This window comes from Myodes glareolus, chromosome 27, assembly GCF_982192425.1.
Source record: "Myodes glareolus chromosome 27, mMyoGla1.1, whole genome shotgun sequence".
NCBI lineage: Eukaryota > Metazoa > Chordata > Mammalia > Rodentia > Cricetidae > Myodes > Myodes glareolus.
In genome coordinates this window covers 43,839,502-43,853,608 of record NC_142052.1, presented here as the reverse complement: position 1 = coordinate 43,853,608, position 14,107 = coordinate 43,839,502, and the positions used below count along the sequence as shown (strand labels likewise).

General features: G+C 43.4%; 1 protein-coding gene and 1 non-coding gene across 2 annotated transcripts in view; one reads left to right on the top strand and one right to left on the bottom strand.

Moving 5' to 3' along the window:
• Mpp4 (MAGUK p55 scaffold protein 4) overlaps positions 1–12,620 on the top strand; it is a 38,454-nt gene extending 25,834 nt beyond the window's left edge. Inside the window, 10 exon segments of the mRNA XM_048428760.3 lie at positions 257–277; positions 2,260–2,274; positions 2,759–2,800; positions 4,145–4,315; positions 5,453–5,533; positions 8,078–8,131; positions 8,134–8,170; positions 8,972–9,080; positions 10,136–10,270; positions 11,767–12,620. Coding sequence (XP_048284717.3) covers positions 257–277; positions 2,260–2,274; positions 2,759–2,800; positions 4,145–4,315; positions 5,453–5,533; positions 8,078–8,131; positions 8,134–8,170; positions 8,972–9,080; positions 10,136–10,270; positions 11,767–11,958 — 857 coding nt within the window. The 3' untranslated portion in view covers positions 11,959–12,620.
• LOC125396764 (U6 spliceosomal RNA) lies at positions 11,115–11,216 on the bottom strand. The gene has a single exon (XR_007230894.1). It is a non-coding gene; the product is annotated as a U6 spliceosomal RNA (small nuclear RNA).
• Positions 12,621–14,107: the final 1,487 nt, after the last annotated feature.

The following is a 14,107-nucleotide window of genomic DNA, read 5'->3' as shown; positions in this document are numbered from 1 at the left end:
TCTCCAATTATTTTATTTCTTTATTCAATGCTGCATCCCTCTTGGTGATCATAGCCCAACGATTGAATGTTATCTATCTCATTTAAGACCTATGTGTGCCATAAAGCTAACACTGACTCAATTTGATCCAATAAAAACATTTTAAAGGCAATGTGTGGGTAGAAGCATGGGCCAGGCTTGCACTGCTAAGATGTAGACGTGGTGAGGACAATCATGTAATGGTGTTTTCACTTTTCACCTCCTCTGAAAACCACAGATGAAGAAACCTTTGAATCTGGTAAGTTAAAACATGCATACTTGGCACTAACTTTTAGGTATATATTCCAAGTTTTGATATAATGTAAACACATTTAGAGATACAACACAGCAACTGTTTAAATTAGGAAAATAGTGAAAAAAATCTAAAACCATGTGAAATGACAGCTAGGTTTCTTTGCCTCATTACAGTAACTTTTTATTACCTATGTATAGCTCTAAATATGCTTCAGACTCCAGATACGAACTGAAACTAGATTTATTTATGAGATACTCTAATTTCCACTGAATCAGTTGCTTCTCATAGGACCAGGGCTGTACTGGGGATGGATGTGCAGCTGAATTTCTGCAGGGCACCTTTTGAAGGTTGCGTTCACTGAGAGTAGCCGCATCCTCTAACTGGTAGGATTAGGAACACCAGTATCCTGCTGTGTGTGCAACCAGCCTACACTTTAAGGGGTTGTCTCAGACAGACCCTCATGTGTTCCCGATGGGTAGCAAAAATGGCAGGTATAAATAAGTATCTCTTGAATACATGGCAGTGATGGGAGCTCTTATAATCCCCATGTGCAGAAGGCAGGGGAGAGGGCTCCGTGGACCAAGAACTTGCCATGCAAGTGTGAGGACCTCAGTGTGAATCCCTATAGCTCAGGGAAAGCCAGCCACAGTGGCGTGCATCTGTAATCAGAGTGCTGCTTGGTTGAAATGGGAGGCGGCGGCAAGAGAATCACCAGAAGCTTGGAGCCCAGCCAGCCTGGCCCAGGCAGTGGAGAACAACAGAGAGATCGTTTCATACAGGGTAGAAGGCAAGGACCTACAACTCTCACGCTGTAATCATCCCTCCACACGTGACTGTGGCACACGTGCCCTCTCTCAAGAATGTGTGCCTGTATACACACACACACACACACACACACACAGTCACAGTCACACAAAGAAGGCAGTCATTCTGGTGGAAGACAGAATAAAGACAATGCCTTGTAGTTACTGAAGCCTTTATTTTCCACACTCTGCTCCACATAGACAGTAGGTAATATGGGAGTCCAGTGTTTGTGAAGAATAAGCTTTCTTTTTTGTTAATATATTACTTGTAATAATTAAGGCAGTTTCTATTGTCTATTATTCAAAATACTATTGACTTCATTAGTAGCAGAATAGATTCCTATAGCGTTGTTGTTTTCTGTGTTTAATGGGCAACCTGTCTGGGTATGCTATTAACTTGATTCCCAGTTTCCCTGCGCTCTTAAGAGCTCAATTAGGGAACAGTTAGTACCCAGATGGCGTGTTTGTTAAGTAGATAACCCTTGGCAGTCATTAGTGAGGTTCCTGTTGATTGGACAGCTTAGTGAGGAGTTAGAACTCCTTAGTTTCCATCTCTGACTCCCAGTGAAATAGAATGTAACCTTCTTGAACTTCTGGGGGGGGGGCATGATACAATCTATTTAACTAGAAAAACCATGTAACAACAGCAGCCGAAAACCCAGTCATTTGAATATGTTTAGAAAACAACAAGCAAAAACACCCAAACAATTTGTGTTGTGTTCAGACAGCTCCCACCCCACCCCACCACCCCGGTCTTCTCAGGACCAACTGGAGAAGAAAGTGTGTGTATGTCAGGTTGTTGTAGCGTCTGCCCATCTGCCTAACTAACACCCTTCCCAGGAATGTGGCAGTATGGTTGTGGGAGAGGAGAGAGGCTTCAAGTCATTGCATCCCCTTATTTGTGCCTTCATCTGTAATCTTCATGGATCAACAACAGCTTCACAGGCAGTCTGGACACATATCTTGCAGGACAAATTACTGTCCCCCAACAGTAGAGTCAGACCTGATAAGTTTCTGAGTCCCAACTGTGTGGTTTTCATCTGCCTTGCCAAGTTAGAGCTGTGGCTAATGGTGACATGTCTTCCCTGCGACGTCATTCACATTTATTTAATCATTAACTCGATCTCCGCAAAGATTGATTTTTTTTTTCACGTTTCTTCCTGTGCTTGCTCCAATATCCAGAGGAACTTGCAGAAGGTAAGTGTCCATTTTTATCTCCTGCCTAGACCATGTAGGGCTACACCTAAGGTCTTTTGCCGCCACAAGGTGGCAGCGTAACCTTCAAGACGAGATCTAAAGGCCGGATGAGTAGTAACTAGTCAGTTTCATAGAAAACATTTTAAACGAGCGATGTAGGCCATTAAGCTTTATGAATCCACGTTAGTGAGAGTTCCCTGTGAATATGTTTATACAGCGTAGAAAAATTCCACTAGGAGATGGGATTGATACACTGTTTTCTTCTTTTTCAGATTTGTTTTCCTTTTTATTTATGTGTATATGCTTGTGTGAGGGCATGGAGGGACGGAGAGGGCAGAGAACACCCCCAGAACTCTGCTCAAGGGTGACATCAGCTGGCCGAGGCCTACAGATAGCATTTCTAGGAACCAGAGGATGAGGCCATGCATTTGCTCCCTAGATCCCTGTCTGTCCCCTCACAAATTCTCCATTCTCTATGTTCCAGCTAAAGAGGAGTTTGTTGGCAATGGACAGAAGTTCTTTATTGGTAGGTGATGGCTGATAAGAGGTGGGGCTTGTGGCTTGCTAGCGCTGTTGCTGCTGTCTGGATACCTCCTTGAAAGCTGCCTTTGCTGATGAACCTCTGCAAACGGCTTCTTGTTCTGACTTCTGTATATAGAGATTGTGCTTCTGTATCCTGGTCGCCCAGACCCAAATAATCACACAGAAACTACATCAATTAGAACACTGGCCAATGACTCAGGCATATTCCTTGCTAGCTCTTATATCTTAAATTAACCCATTTCTTTTAATCTGTCTATCGCCACGAGGCTGTGGCTTACCAGTAAGGTTCTGGCATCTTTCTCCTTCAGTAGCTACATGGCATCTGCCTGTCCCTGCCTTTTTTTTTTCCTGCATTCAATTTAGTTTTTCTGAATATCTATATTCTGCCCTGCCATGGGTCAAAACAGCTTCTTTATTAACCAATGGTAACAAAATATATTCATGGCATACAGAGGGGAATCCCACATCAGACTTTCCTCTGTATGCTTTTCCTCACCAATAATCTGATCTATAACTCATTGTTATTTATCTAAATTCACTGAATATCTTTTATATATATTTATATATTATATACGAATATATTTATATATTATATATTATTACAATTATATTATATATTTATATATTATATATGAATATATTTCTATATTTTATTTTATTTGTCAAACATACATCTGCTCATTCTCCCCCCAGACTACGCTATAACCTCTCTGTCTTACTCTAAAGAGATCAGTGTCATGTCTGCGAAATCCATCCTTTATGTCCACATTTCTAGAATCTGTCACCTGGGCAGAGCAGGCCTCCCCGATTAAAACCTGTCCCCCCTTTTCACATGGCTGGGGAGAGGCACAGAGCTGCAGTCTAAACTCTAGAAAGTTGGCCCCAAGCCTGGGTGCCCTTTGGGATCGTTGGAGGAGTCTGCCTTTGTGCCTCGCTTCCAGAATTATCTACCTCGATGCTATTAAGTAAGGCTGAGCAGAGTCAGTGACCATCAATCAATCAACAAACAAAAATTAAAAAGTTAAAATCAAACTAAACAAACAAACAAATAAAAATAAATAAGTAAAGCCAAACTGAACAAAACGGAAGAAGCAGATAGTAATGCTCCACAAGGTATCTGTGAGACCTTGTCTCACTATGTGGCTGTCCTGGAACTAGCTCTTGTAGACCAGGCTGGTCTCGAACTCCCAGAGACCTGCCTGCCTCTGCCTCTCGAGTGCCCGAATTAAACGCGTGAGCCCCCGCACTGGGCTCACTAACTGCGTCTTCCAGCAGGTCTCTGTGCTGTCTCGCCTCTGACATTTTGTGTATTTCCTCCCATTTTTAGCCGGTTTCCGCCGCAGCATGCGCCTGTGCCGCCGAAAGTCGCACTTCAGCCGGCTGCACGCCAGCACCGGCTGCTCCTGCAGCTGCTACAGCGCCGTGGGTGCCCCTTACGAGGAGGTGGTGAGGTACCAGCGGCAGCCGGCAGACAATCACCGCCTCATTGTGCTCGTAGGTATGACCCGAAATGCGCGCTGCTCAGCCTTGTCCTTCAAGATTTAATGTTTGTGTTGGCAGTAACAGTAAAATTGGGACTCTGCGTAGTCCTCTGTGTAGATATGTTTTGAAAGCCTGTTTGTGTTTATGAGAAAGCTTTCCAAGGCCAGCGTTCTTTGCCTTCTCTGCCTCCTCTGCTCCTTTGACCTACATTTGAACATGGAATGAACATACCATGAACATGGAATGATGAACATATCATGCACGCCATGATATGTAAGCACCCAAGTATTAACCGGTTCTCATGCAATGAGGTTCTACCCGAGTTTTACTTACTACCTGTTTAGAATTTGCAAGGATAGGTGGTCACTACAACATATTAGAAAAACACTCTTCAAATTCCATTTCTTTAAGAAAGGTTTAGACGTTTTTTTTTTCTTTAGGAAGTGTCTAAATCTCCTGGGGGGTAACTTTGACGTGAAAGGGCTTGGGTGATCTGACTTTGTGACCAAGACCTCTGCAAAACTGGCTCCCTGGAGAAGTAGAAAACAATGTCACCGCCGTTGTGACTTGTTGAGTTGTGAGCAGGTCAGGCCCTGGCAGAACAGAACGGGCCTGGCCGCCAACACAGCTACTTCTCTGGTGGTACAGACTGTGAAATGAAATTATAAAGTCCTTTGTGTTTCATGTAGGACAGCAGGACCTTATTCCCAGAGTGCATTCTTTTAAGTGTGGGCCCTGTGTCACTGTGCAGGCTGTCAGCCCTTGCGGCCAGTCCCACCTCCAGGACAACATGAGGGTGCTTGCTCAACCACCTGTTAGAAATGTCACTGCATCTGTGGGGGACAGCGCTGCATTCCAATTGGGACTTTAGCTAAAGAAGGGCCCACGAAGCCTCAGAACAACATCAACAGTAGCTTCACTGTTGTTACTTCACTCCCGTGCGTGGATGCTGGAGTGGTTTGAGTCATTTCACAGGTCACCAGGAAAACTCTCCAGAGTTTTCTGGTTTGTTCCAGTGCAGAAGAAGGGTTTTGACAGAATTTTTCGAGACAGGCGTTGGCTCTCGAGCGCCTGCCGCAGAGCAACTGGGGTATGGTGTAGCACGCTACCCTGTGTATCCAGCTCTGATTCTCTCTGCTATGTCTGTGTTCAGGACCTTCTGGTGTTGGAGTCAACGAGCTGAGGAGACAACTCATCGGGCTTAATCCCAGCTGTTTTCGCAGCGCTGTGCCACGTATGTCACTTTTCTTTCCTGGTGGCTCGCGTTTTGGTAAAACTTTGTCTCTGATGGTACTGATGCCACTTAACTCTGCTGTATCACCTTGTTGGAAAAGTGTGAGGACTGGCCCTTCAATAGTTCTACCGATATTTGCTTCAATAACTGTGCTGATTGACTAGCATGTAGTATGTACGCTAGGCTAGGCTTTCAAGAGATGATTTTTCTTTTCTTTTCAAGTGGAAGTCAGTGGGTAACTTGTGGGAGTCCATTCTTTCCTTCTGTCCTATTGGCTTCTGAGAATCAAACCAGGTCAGTGTAGGGCCTGCACTATTGGACGGTTTGCGAGCCGGGCAAGGGCTGGAGATTGAAACACACACACACACACACACACACACACACACACACACACAGAGAGAGAGAGAGAGAGAGAGAGAGAGAGAGAGACATGGGTCGTCCTTGAAACAAGAATGCCAACTTTATTGTGCTCCAGGGAAGCTTATACAGGGATCCTTAATTGATAGCCACGCCCCAGCTCTTGGGATTTCCAGCTACAAAACCCACCAGAAACCACTCCCCTGCCATCAGGAACTCATGAGGGTCTCGTCGTGCTCAGAGCAGCTCCAGGCACAGGAAAACAAATCTTTTACTCTGTTCACTCCAGCAGGCAAAGGGTCACAGAAAGTCCGGGGTCTGAGGGTCTGCAGCCCCAGCAGGTCAGGCTTGGTGGCAAGCGTACCCACTAAGCCATCTCCCTGGCCTCTTCCCTTCCTTTTCTAACAGTCATATAGATAAGAAATATTCAGATAAGAAATATTATTTATGATAATGGCCAACATCCATTTAGTATTTATTATCTTTCTGGCATTATGCTTGACTTTTATGTTATTTATTTTTATCTAAAGCTTTTAATATCTTGATATTATTTTACATACATTTATAAGCACGGTTACCACATACCTATGCCTTTTTCAAGTCATTTCTTTCTGATTTTCTTGCTCGTGACTCCTTTACATCACTCTGGCTTCTAAGAATTAGTCTCCCAGACTTTCCTCCTTCTGGAGAGCTGTGTACCTGTGTTTAATCTTTAAGACATTGGAAAACTGTAATACTAATATGTTACTTTTAAAATAAAATACATTAAAAATAATATGTATTTTTAATGACATATTTGTCTTTATTTCATGTGCATTGACATTCTGCCTGCATGCATGTCTGTGTGAGGGTGTCAGATCCCCTTGGAGTTACAGACAGTTGTAAGCAGCCATGTGGGTGCTGGGAATCGAACCTGAATCCTCTGGAAGAACAGACAGTGCTCTTAAGTACTGAGCCATCTCTCCAACCCCACCATTGTGTATTTCTACTAGGGTTTAATTTCCAGTAAAGCCATTTTAAAAATCACACCAGAAAACTTCCTTTAGTGTCAAGTAGAGAAGCTCTGACTGAAGATGCCTAATTTCAGGCAAATGGAAGGTTGAAACTGCAGGAGAAATTGCATAGATATGGAACTCTAAGGACACAAAGAGGAGTTAAATAAATAATAATAATAAATGACCCCAACGTGGTATCTACTTCTGGAGCCCCCAGGAGGTTGATCATGGAGAGACTGGTTCAAGCTCCTTGCTTGTCATTTTTGTTTTTCTAGTTTATCCTTAAACTTTGTCAAATGCAAGAGTAGATTTCTTTTTAATGAGGGGAACATAGAGCAACTAGCATTATAACATGTAGGGCACAGAATTACAATGGTGTATGATTCTTGAGTTCTAGAACCCAGACTAGTATCTGGAATAAGTAGGCACACAGCGTGTGTTAGCTGAATAAATAAATAAATCCCTTTTACGTATTTGGGAGGACTTGTGTATTCTGTACCAGATGCCACTGAAAGATAAAATTGCAGAGTCTAAATTAAAGAGGTCACATCAAAGAATCAAACCAAACCCAGACTTGGCTAATTTTCCCCTTTCTTTATCTCTGAAACCTCCTACTTTGGTATTAATGAATGGCCAAGACTGCAGAATGTCGTGGGTTTTCTTTCTCCTTCAAATCTGAGACAACCTGGTGAAGCACTAGTCAATGAATGTGAGCAATTATTGAGTCTTCTAAAGTTGCAGTCACTTCTCAGTAAAATTGTAATGTACCCAGAGAGCGGTATGGGACGCCATGAGATGATCAGTGCACTATCTAAACAGAAGATGCTGGTGGTACCCGTGTGAGGGAGCCGACATGCATTTTAGTTCATTTGGTTCAGCATCACCTGTTTTGAAATAAAGGGTCAGCATTACCTGTTTTGAAATAGCAACAGGTGTTCCCCTGGCTGATATATATGGTACATTCTTTTCCACACTATGAACAGTCAATAAAGGTTTGTAATTGGTGGAGTTTGACATGGGAGCTCTCACTTTATCGCACCAATTCTTTATCACGTTGGTTCCAGCATCTTGTCTGTTTACGCATTCATTTTTTTTTGTTTGTTTTAGTTGGGAATTTCAATCCAAGTATACATTTGGTAACAAACCAGAATATTTAGAAGATCCTGAAATGCTGTGTTCTCTTCTCTTGTAGATACCACCCGTTCCCCAAAGAGTTATGAAATGGACGGACGTGAGTATCACTACGTGTCAGGGAAACATTTGAAAGCCTCATGTATGGACACAGGTAAGGCTCAGAAGCCAATTCTTCCTTCTGGTTATTTGAAAGTAGTCCGTTTTTAGGCATTAGCCAAAGCTGTTGGCAGTAACCCCTCATTTCTGAAGATGCGAGAAAGGAATATGCATTAATTACCGGATCCGCGTGATCAGGTTTGGGAAGGGGGCAGACTTGAGCTGCGAGCTGCAGTGGATTTGAAGAAGTAGATACGTCCTTGGTTGTCTACTGCGGTTTTCTTCTTCTTGTTGTTGTTTGTTTGTTTGTTTTGTTTTCTCCTGAATATCCAGTCATTCTTTCTGTGCTGACAAGATCCATGCATCTCATGGGAGCTCACATTTATGTCCTACTTAGATTTCTAGTGTTACAAGAAACACCATGACCAACAGTAGGTTGGGGAGACAAGAGTTTATTTGCTAAGACATTCATGTCCCAGTCAATCACTGAGGGAAGCCTGGACAGGAAGTCCATGGGCTAGGAGGCAGAAGCCAAAGGGAAAGCTATGGAGCTGCTTATGGGCTTGCTCCTCCTGACCTGCTCAGCTACCTGGGTTACACAACCCAGGACCCCTGCTCAGAGTGACGCCACCTGTCGTGGGCTGGGCCTTCCTACATCAGTTATTAATTTAGAAAACACCCTCCCAGACTTGCCTAAAGGTAACCCGATGGAAACCATCACTCGAGATTCTCTTCCCAGGTGACTCTAGCTTAGTCAAACTGACAAAGCAAATAAACAAGCAAAACCTAACAAATACAGATCCTAGTACTACTGCGAATATTTTACTTGCAGAGAATCGTTTCCTTTGTCCTACAGGATGCTGGAGTATGGTGAGTACAAAGGCCACCTGTACGGAACTAGCGTGAATGCTGTGCGTGCGGTCCTTGCTGAAGGAAAGATCTGTGTCATGGATTTGGAGCCTCAGGTGGGTCTGTGTAGAATATTTTCCATCACCCTAAAGGCACAGATGCGTGTGATCCGTGTCGTGGACATGTCCCAGGCTGCAACTGAGACATTTTATTCAGATAGACTTTTAAGAGTAAGACCAGCTCTCGCATCGCAGGGCCTGGTTGTTCCTCGGAATATAAATTGGCAACCTTTTGCTTTTAGTTGGAGAGGAAGTCTTATTTCTCACACTCAGAACCCGGACTTGAGTGGACAGCCATTAAGGAAACAGTCCCAATCTTTCCTGCTTTGACTCTGGTCGCAAACTTGTCCAGGGAACTTCTTGTGGAGGAGGATATTGCTTTAAACAAAAGGCAGTGCTTGGTGTTGGCATAAATGTGTTACACGCCTGAACCATGGGTGAAAAGAACTGAGGTTTGATCAGTATTTGTGGAGGCCCAGCTTTTTGATCCTTTCATTCTCTTTATTTATTTAACGATATACTTGAGTGCTAAAGACAATCGGAGGGGAAAGTGATTTGTTCTTTCTTGAGTCAGAGGTGGGGGTTATGAAGATGGAAGTGGTGTCCAATGAGAGGTGCTCGCTAGAGGAAACGGAGGTGAGGGCAAATGGACCTTTCCAGAAATTGTCTTTGATTCTCACATGAGGTCATGCAAAGGAGTCTACTCTCAGTGAACAGCATTTTGTCATGTATAAAATTTATTTCAATAATTCAGTAGCTAGTCATAGCTAGAAGAGGAGGAGCTAGGATTCTAATTTAATTTTGATTCTAGAGCCATATTTATTATTTAATTGTTTTGATTTTATAATTGAGGACAGGGAGGCATGGGACTGTGATCACACTGACTACAGGAAGCTAGGGCTTCTATATTTAATTTTTAGAATGTATACCATGTATTTGGATGCGCTGTGTGGAAGCCAGAGGGCCATTTTCACAGATCAGTTCTATCTTCTGTGGTGGATTCCAGGGATCGGACTGGGTTCAGCAGCTCGCACGGCAGGTGCTTTTGCCAGCTGAGCTTTCTTGCTGGCCCACATCGGTCTTCTAACTGCGCACTTGATTTTTCTGTGTAGGACATTCAGTTGACTCGGACTCATGAACTGAAGCCCTATGTCATATTTATTAAGCCACCTAACATGAGTTTCATGAAACAGTCTCGGAAAAATGCTAAGATTATTACTGACTACTTTGTGGACATGAAATTCAAGGTAAATCGAGTAGAAATCCTGGTATTACTTTCAGTTATGGTTTGGTGGAAGGACGATCAGGCTGGGCTGAGGACATTTCGCTGTTTTCGTCTTTGACCCTCTCCCCAGGAGCACGTCAATAAAATGGTTTTTCTAAAAAATCAGTTATTTCCACAGAATCCTTTGAAGGTTTTAATGAGTAATGTCTTTACAAGTTATCCTTTGGCAGGTGAATCCCTGAGTTCAAAGCCAGTCTACAGAGCAAGTTCCAGGACAGCTAGGAATGCCCAGAGAAACCCTGTCTTGAAAAACGAAAACAAAAAAACAAAGCTAAACCAAACCAAAAACACCCCAAAATCACCAACAAATTTTATTAGATACTAATTACATATATTAAAATAAGATTTAATAAATTCCGTGATGCTTTTTCCTAGCTTAACAAACGACTCATAAGCCACAATTTGCAAAGGCAAACAAATTGTTTATAAGCATATTTGTATTTTTGAATTATTTTTACTTATTTTTAAAATAATGAGCATACCAACACACACACACACAGAGTAAATAGATCTATAAATTTTAGAAATTAGTATAGTTTAGTAGTCTTGACTATACACACACACACACATATATGTATATATAGTATTGACTTCATACACATGCATGAGTATGTATGTATATATGTACTTTGAGACAAGATTTCTTTGTGTAGCCCTGGCTGTCCTGGAACCAGGCTAGTCTTGAACTCACAGAGATCTGCCTGCCTCTCCCTCCCAAGTTCTGGGATTAAAGGTGTGTACCATTACCACCCAGCTGTATTGATTATATTTATATTGTTGTGAAATAGTTTTACCTTGAAAATTAAAATAGAAATAATTGCTTTACAAATCTGCATGTCCTTCTTGCACAGGGTCCATTGCTAACATCTCTATATTGTTCCAATTTTAGGATGTCATGTCAAAGCAAGCCTAGAATATCTTTTTAGATCTTATATTTCAGTATTTTTCTCTTCATATTTTTTCAATTACTATAATTCCCTGTTTGACTTTTTGACAGTCCATGGATATGATAGTCTATTTTCTAAGTCGTTGGGGCTTTTAAAATTGTGTTCTTATTTGGACATGCTGACACACACCTGAAGAAACCTGAGCATTTGGGAGGCTGAGGCAGGAGGATCACAGGTTTAAAGCCATCCTGGGTTACATAGCAAGACACTGCCTCAAAAATCCAAAATAAGAAAAAAAAAGGCAAAAAGAATATAGAGGACACTTGATATGTTTTTACAAATAATGTCACAACTTTGTATAACAACCTGATGTTTCTTTTTTGCCCAAAAGACAGGGTCTCTGTGTAGCCCTGGCTGTCCTGGAACTCACTCTGTAGACCAGGCAGGTTTCGAGCTCAAAGATCTGCCTGACTCTGCCTCCCAAGTGCTGGGATTAAGTCGTGTGCCTCCACAACTAACAATCTGGTGTGTTATTGCCTGTTCTATTCATATTTTTCAATCTCTCCTGAAGGATGAAGACCTACAAGAGATGGAGGATTTAGCCCAAAAAATGGAGAGTCAGTTTGGCCAGTTTTTTGATCACGTGATTGTGAATGACAACTTGGAAGATGCATGTGCCCAGCTGTTGTCTGCCATACAGAAAGCTCAGGAAGAACTGCAATGGGTGCCAGAGGAATGGATTTCTCCTGGCACTGAGTCTTAATCAAGTCCTAAAAACTCAGTGCAGCAGCCCCAATTGAAAACAGCAGTGTTTGACTCACTAGAACTGCAACTGTAGCCATGTTGAAGGGAGGCTGCTTGTTCATTTCCCCGCTGCTCGGCAGCTCAGACCCAAAATAACCACACAGAAACCTTATTCTTTAAATCACTGCTTGGCCCATTAGCTCTAGCTTCTTATTTACTAACTCTTACATATTAATTTAGCCCATTTCTATTAATCTGTGTATCGCCATGAGGCTGTGGTTTACTGGCTAAAGTTCTGGCTTCTGTGTCTGTGGGGCTATATTGCTTCTCCCTGACTCTACTTTCTTTCTCCCCGCACTCAGGTTAGTTTTCCCCGCCTACCTCTATTCCCTTCGCAGGCCCAAGACAGTTTCTTTAATAACCAATGGTATTCCCAGCATACAGAGGGGAATCCCACATCACTATTGTATGGCTATTGATAGTATTGTATAATTACATGGAGCTATTCATTTGACTCAGTCAAGTTTTTCCATAATATCCCCGTATGAGCTGATGGTAGGAATGTGAATAATGCTAAGTCTCTAAATGTAACAATATTCATGTGAGAATTATAGATTTCATATAGTGCTTGTGAGATTTAATTTGTGAAAGTTTCCTCTAAATAAATCGGACAATAGTTAATGGGTGAAACTGTATTTTACTTTTAAGATATTTTGTCTTCTGTTTTTACAAAAGTGCCTAGTTGACCAACTCAGCAAAATGGCTCACACACACATCTAATAAGTGAACCTATGACAGCGTCATTTCCAAATCAGTGTGATGTAGGAGTTCCCTTTGTATGCTGTGATGATCATTGGTTAATAAAGGATCTGCTTTGGGCCTATAGCAGAGGTATAGGGGAACAGAGCTAGGTGGGGAAAACTAAACTGAATGCTGGGAGAAAGAAGGGCAGAGTCAGAGATAAGCCATGGAGCCACCAGCAGAGACAGAGGCGCTGAAACTTTGTTTGTAGGCCACCACCTCGTGGTGATGCACAGGTCAATGGAAATGGGTTAAATTAAGATGTAAGAGTCAGCCAATAAGAAGCTAGAGTTAATGGACCAAAGAGTGATTTAATGTGTGATTATTTCGGTTCTGGGAGGCTGGGGACGAACAAGCAGCCTCTTCACAACATTTAGTAAATGAACTAGTTCTGGATGCCTGCATATGAACAAACTCCAAAGTGACTCTTGGTCTCCCTAGATCCGTCACTTCCAGTGGCATTCTCCACACCCACGTCTGTTCATCTTCTTCATAACTACAGTTCCCTCCGTGCTACAAATTTAAAAAAATCTCTCTTTCTCTCTCTCTCTCTTCTCCCTCTTTTCCCTCCTCCTCTTCCCCGCCTGTCTCTCTGTCTCCCCGCCCCCCCCCTTCTGTTGCTCCTGTCCCCGGCGGTCTCCCTTTCCCCCTTTTTCTCGTTCCCTTTCCCTTAATAAAAACCCCTCCAAGTGAAGTCTGTCGCCTGGCGTTTTCCTCTTGCAGGCCACTTTTTTAAAAATGGTAACCAAAGGATTCAAAAAGCTTGTCCTTTTCTTAACGTGAACACCTTATCTAAAGCAAATGCGGGGAAAATTAAGTCGTTTTTGCATGACAGTAAGGTAGGAAGGGATCTGGTTACAGGTTGTGCTTGTGAAAAATCTATGAACCCGTTTTCACAGCTATTCCCATGGAAGAAACGGTCAGAACTGCATCTATGAATTACACTCTAGGCCGGCAGGGAATCTGGGCTTGGACAGTCACAGCCTGCCCGTTACCCCAGTTCTAGGCATCTCCCCTTGGACAGCTCCCTGGCAGGCTGCAACCGGGCCCAGCAGCGGGCTGCGCCGCTTCCCGCAGGTCCCCCTGGAGGTCGGAGGTCGCGGGGATCTGGCCCCGGGCTCGGGTGGTGAGTGACCGGGGCGCAGGACCCGGAGCGTGGCGATCTGGGGATGTCCTGGCCAGCAGTGACCGCGGACGATCCAGGAATCGGGGGGGACGACGACGACAGAGCCCCGCTCGCCGGGTGCAACCGAGCTAGGCTGGCGATCCGCACGAGGCGTCTCCGCGTTGCCATGACGACGCCCGCGGGGCGTCTGAATCCGGGTCTGGTCCCGGCGGGCAAACCATGCCGACCTCCGCTCCCAGCG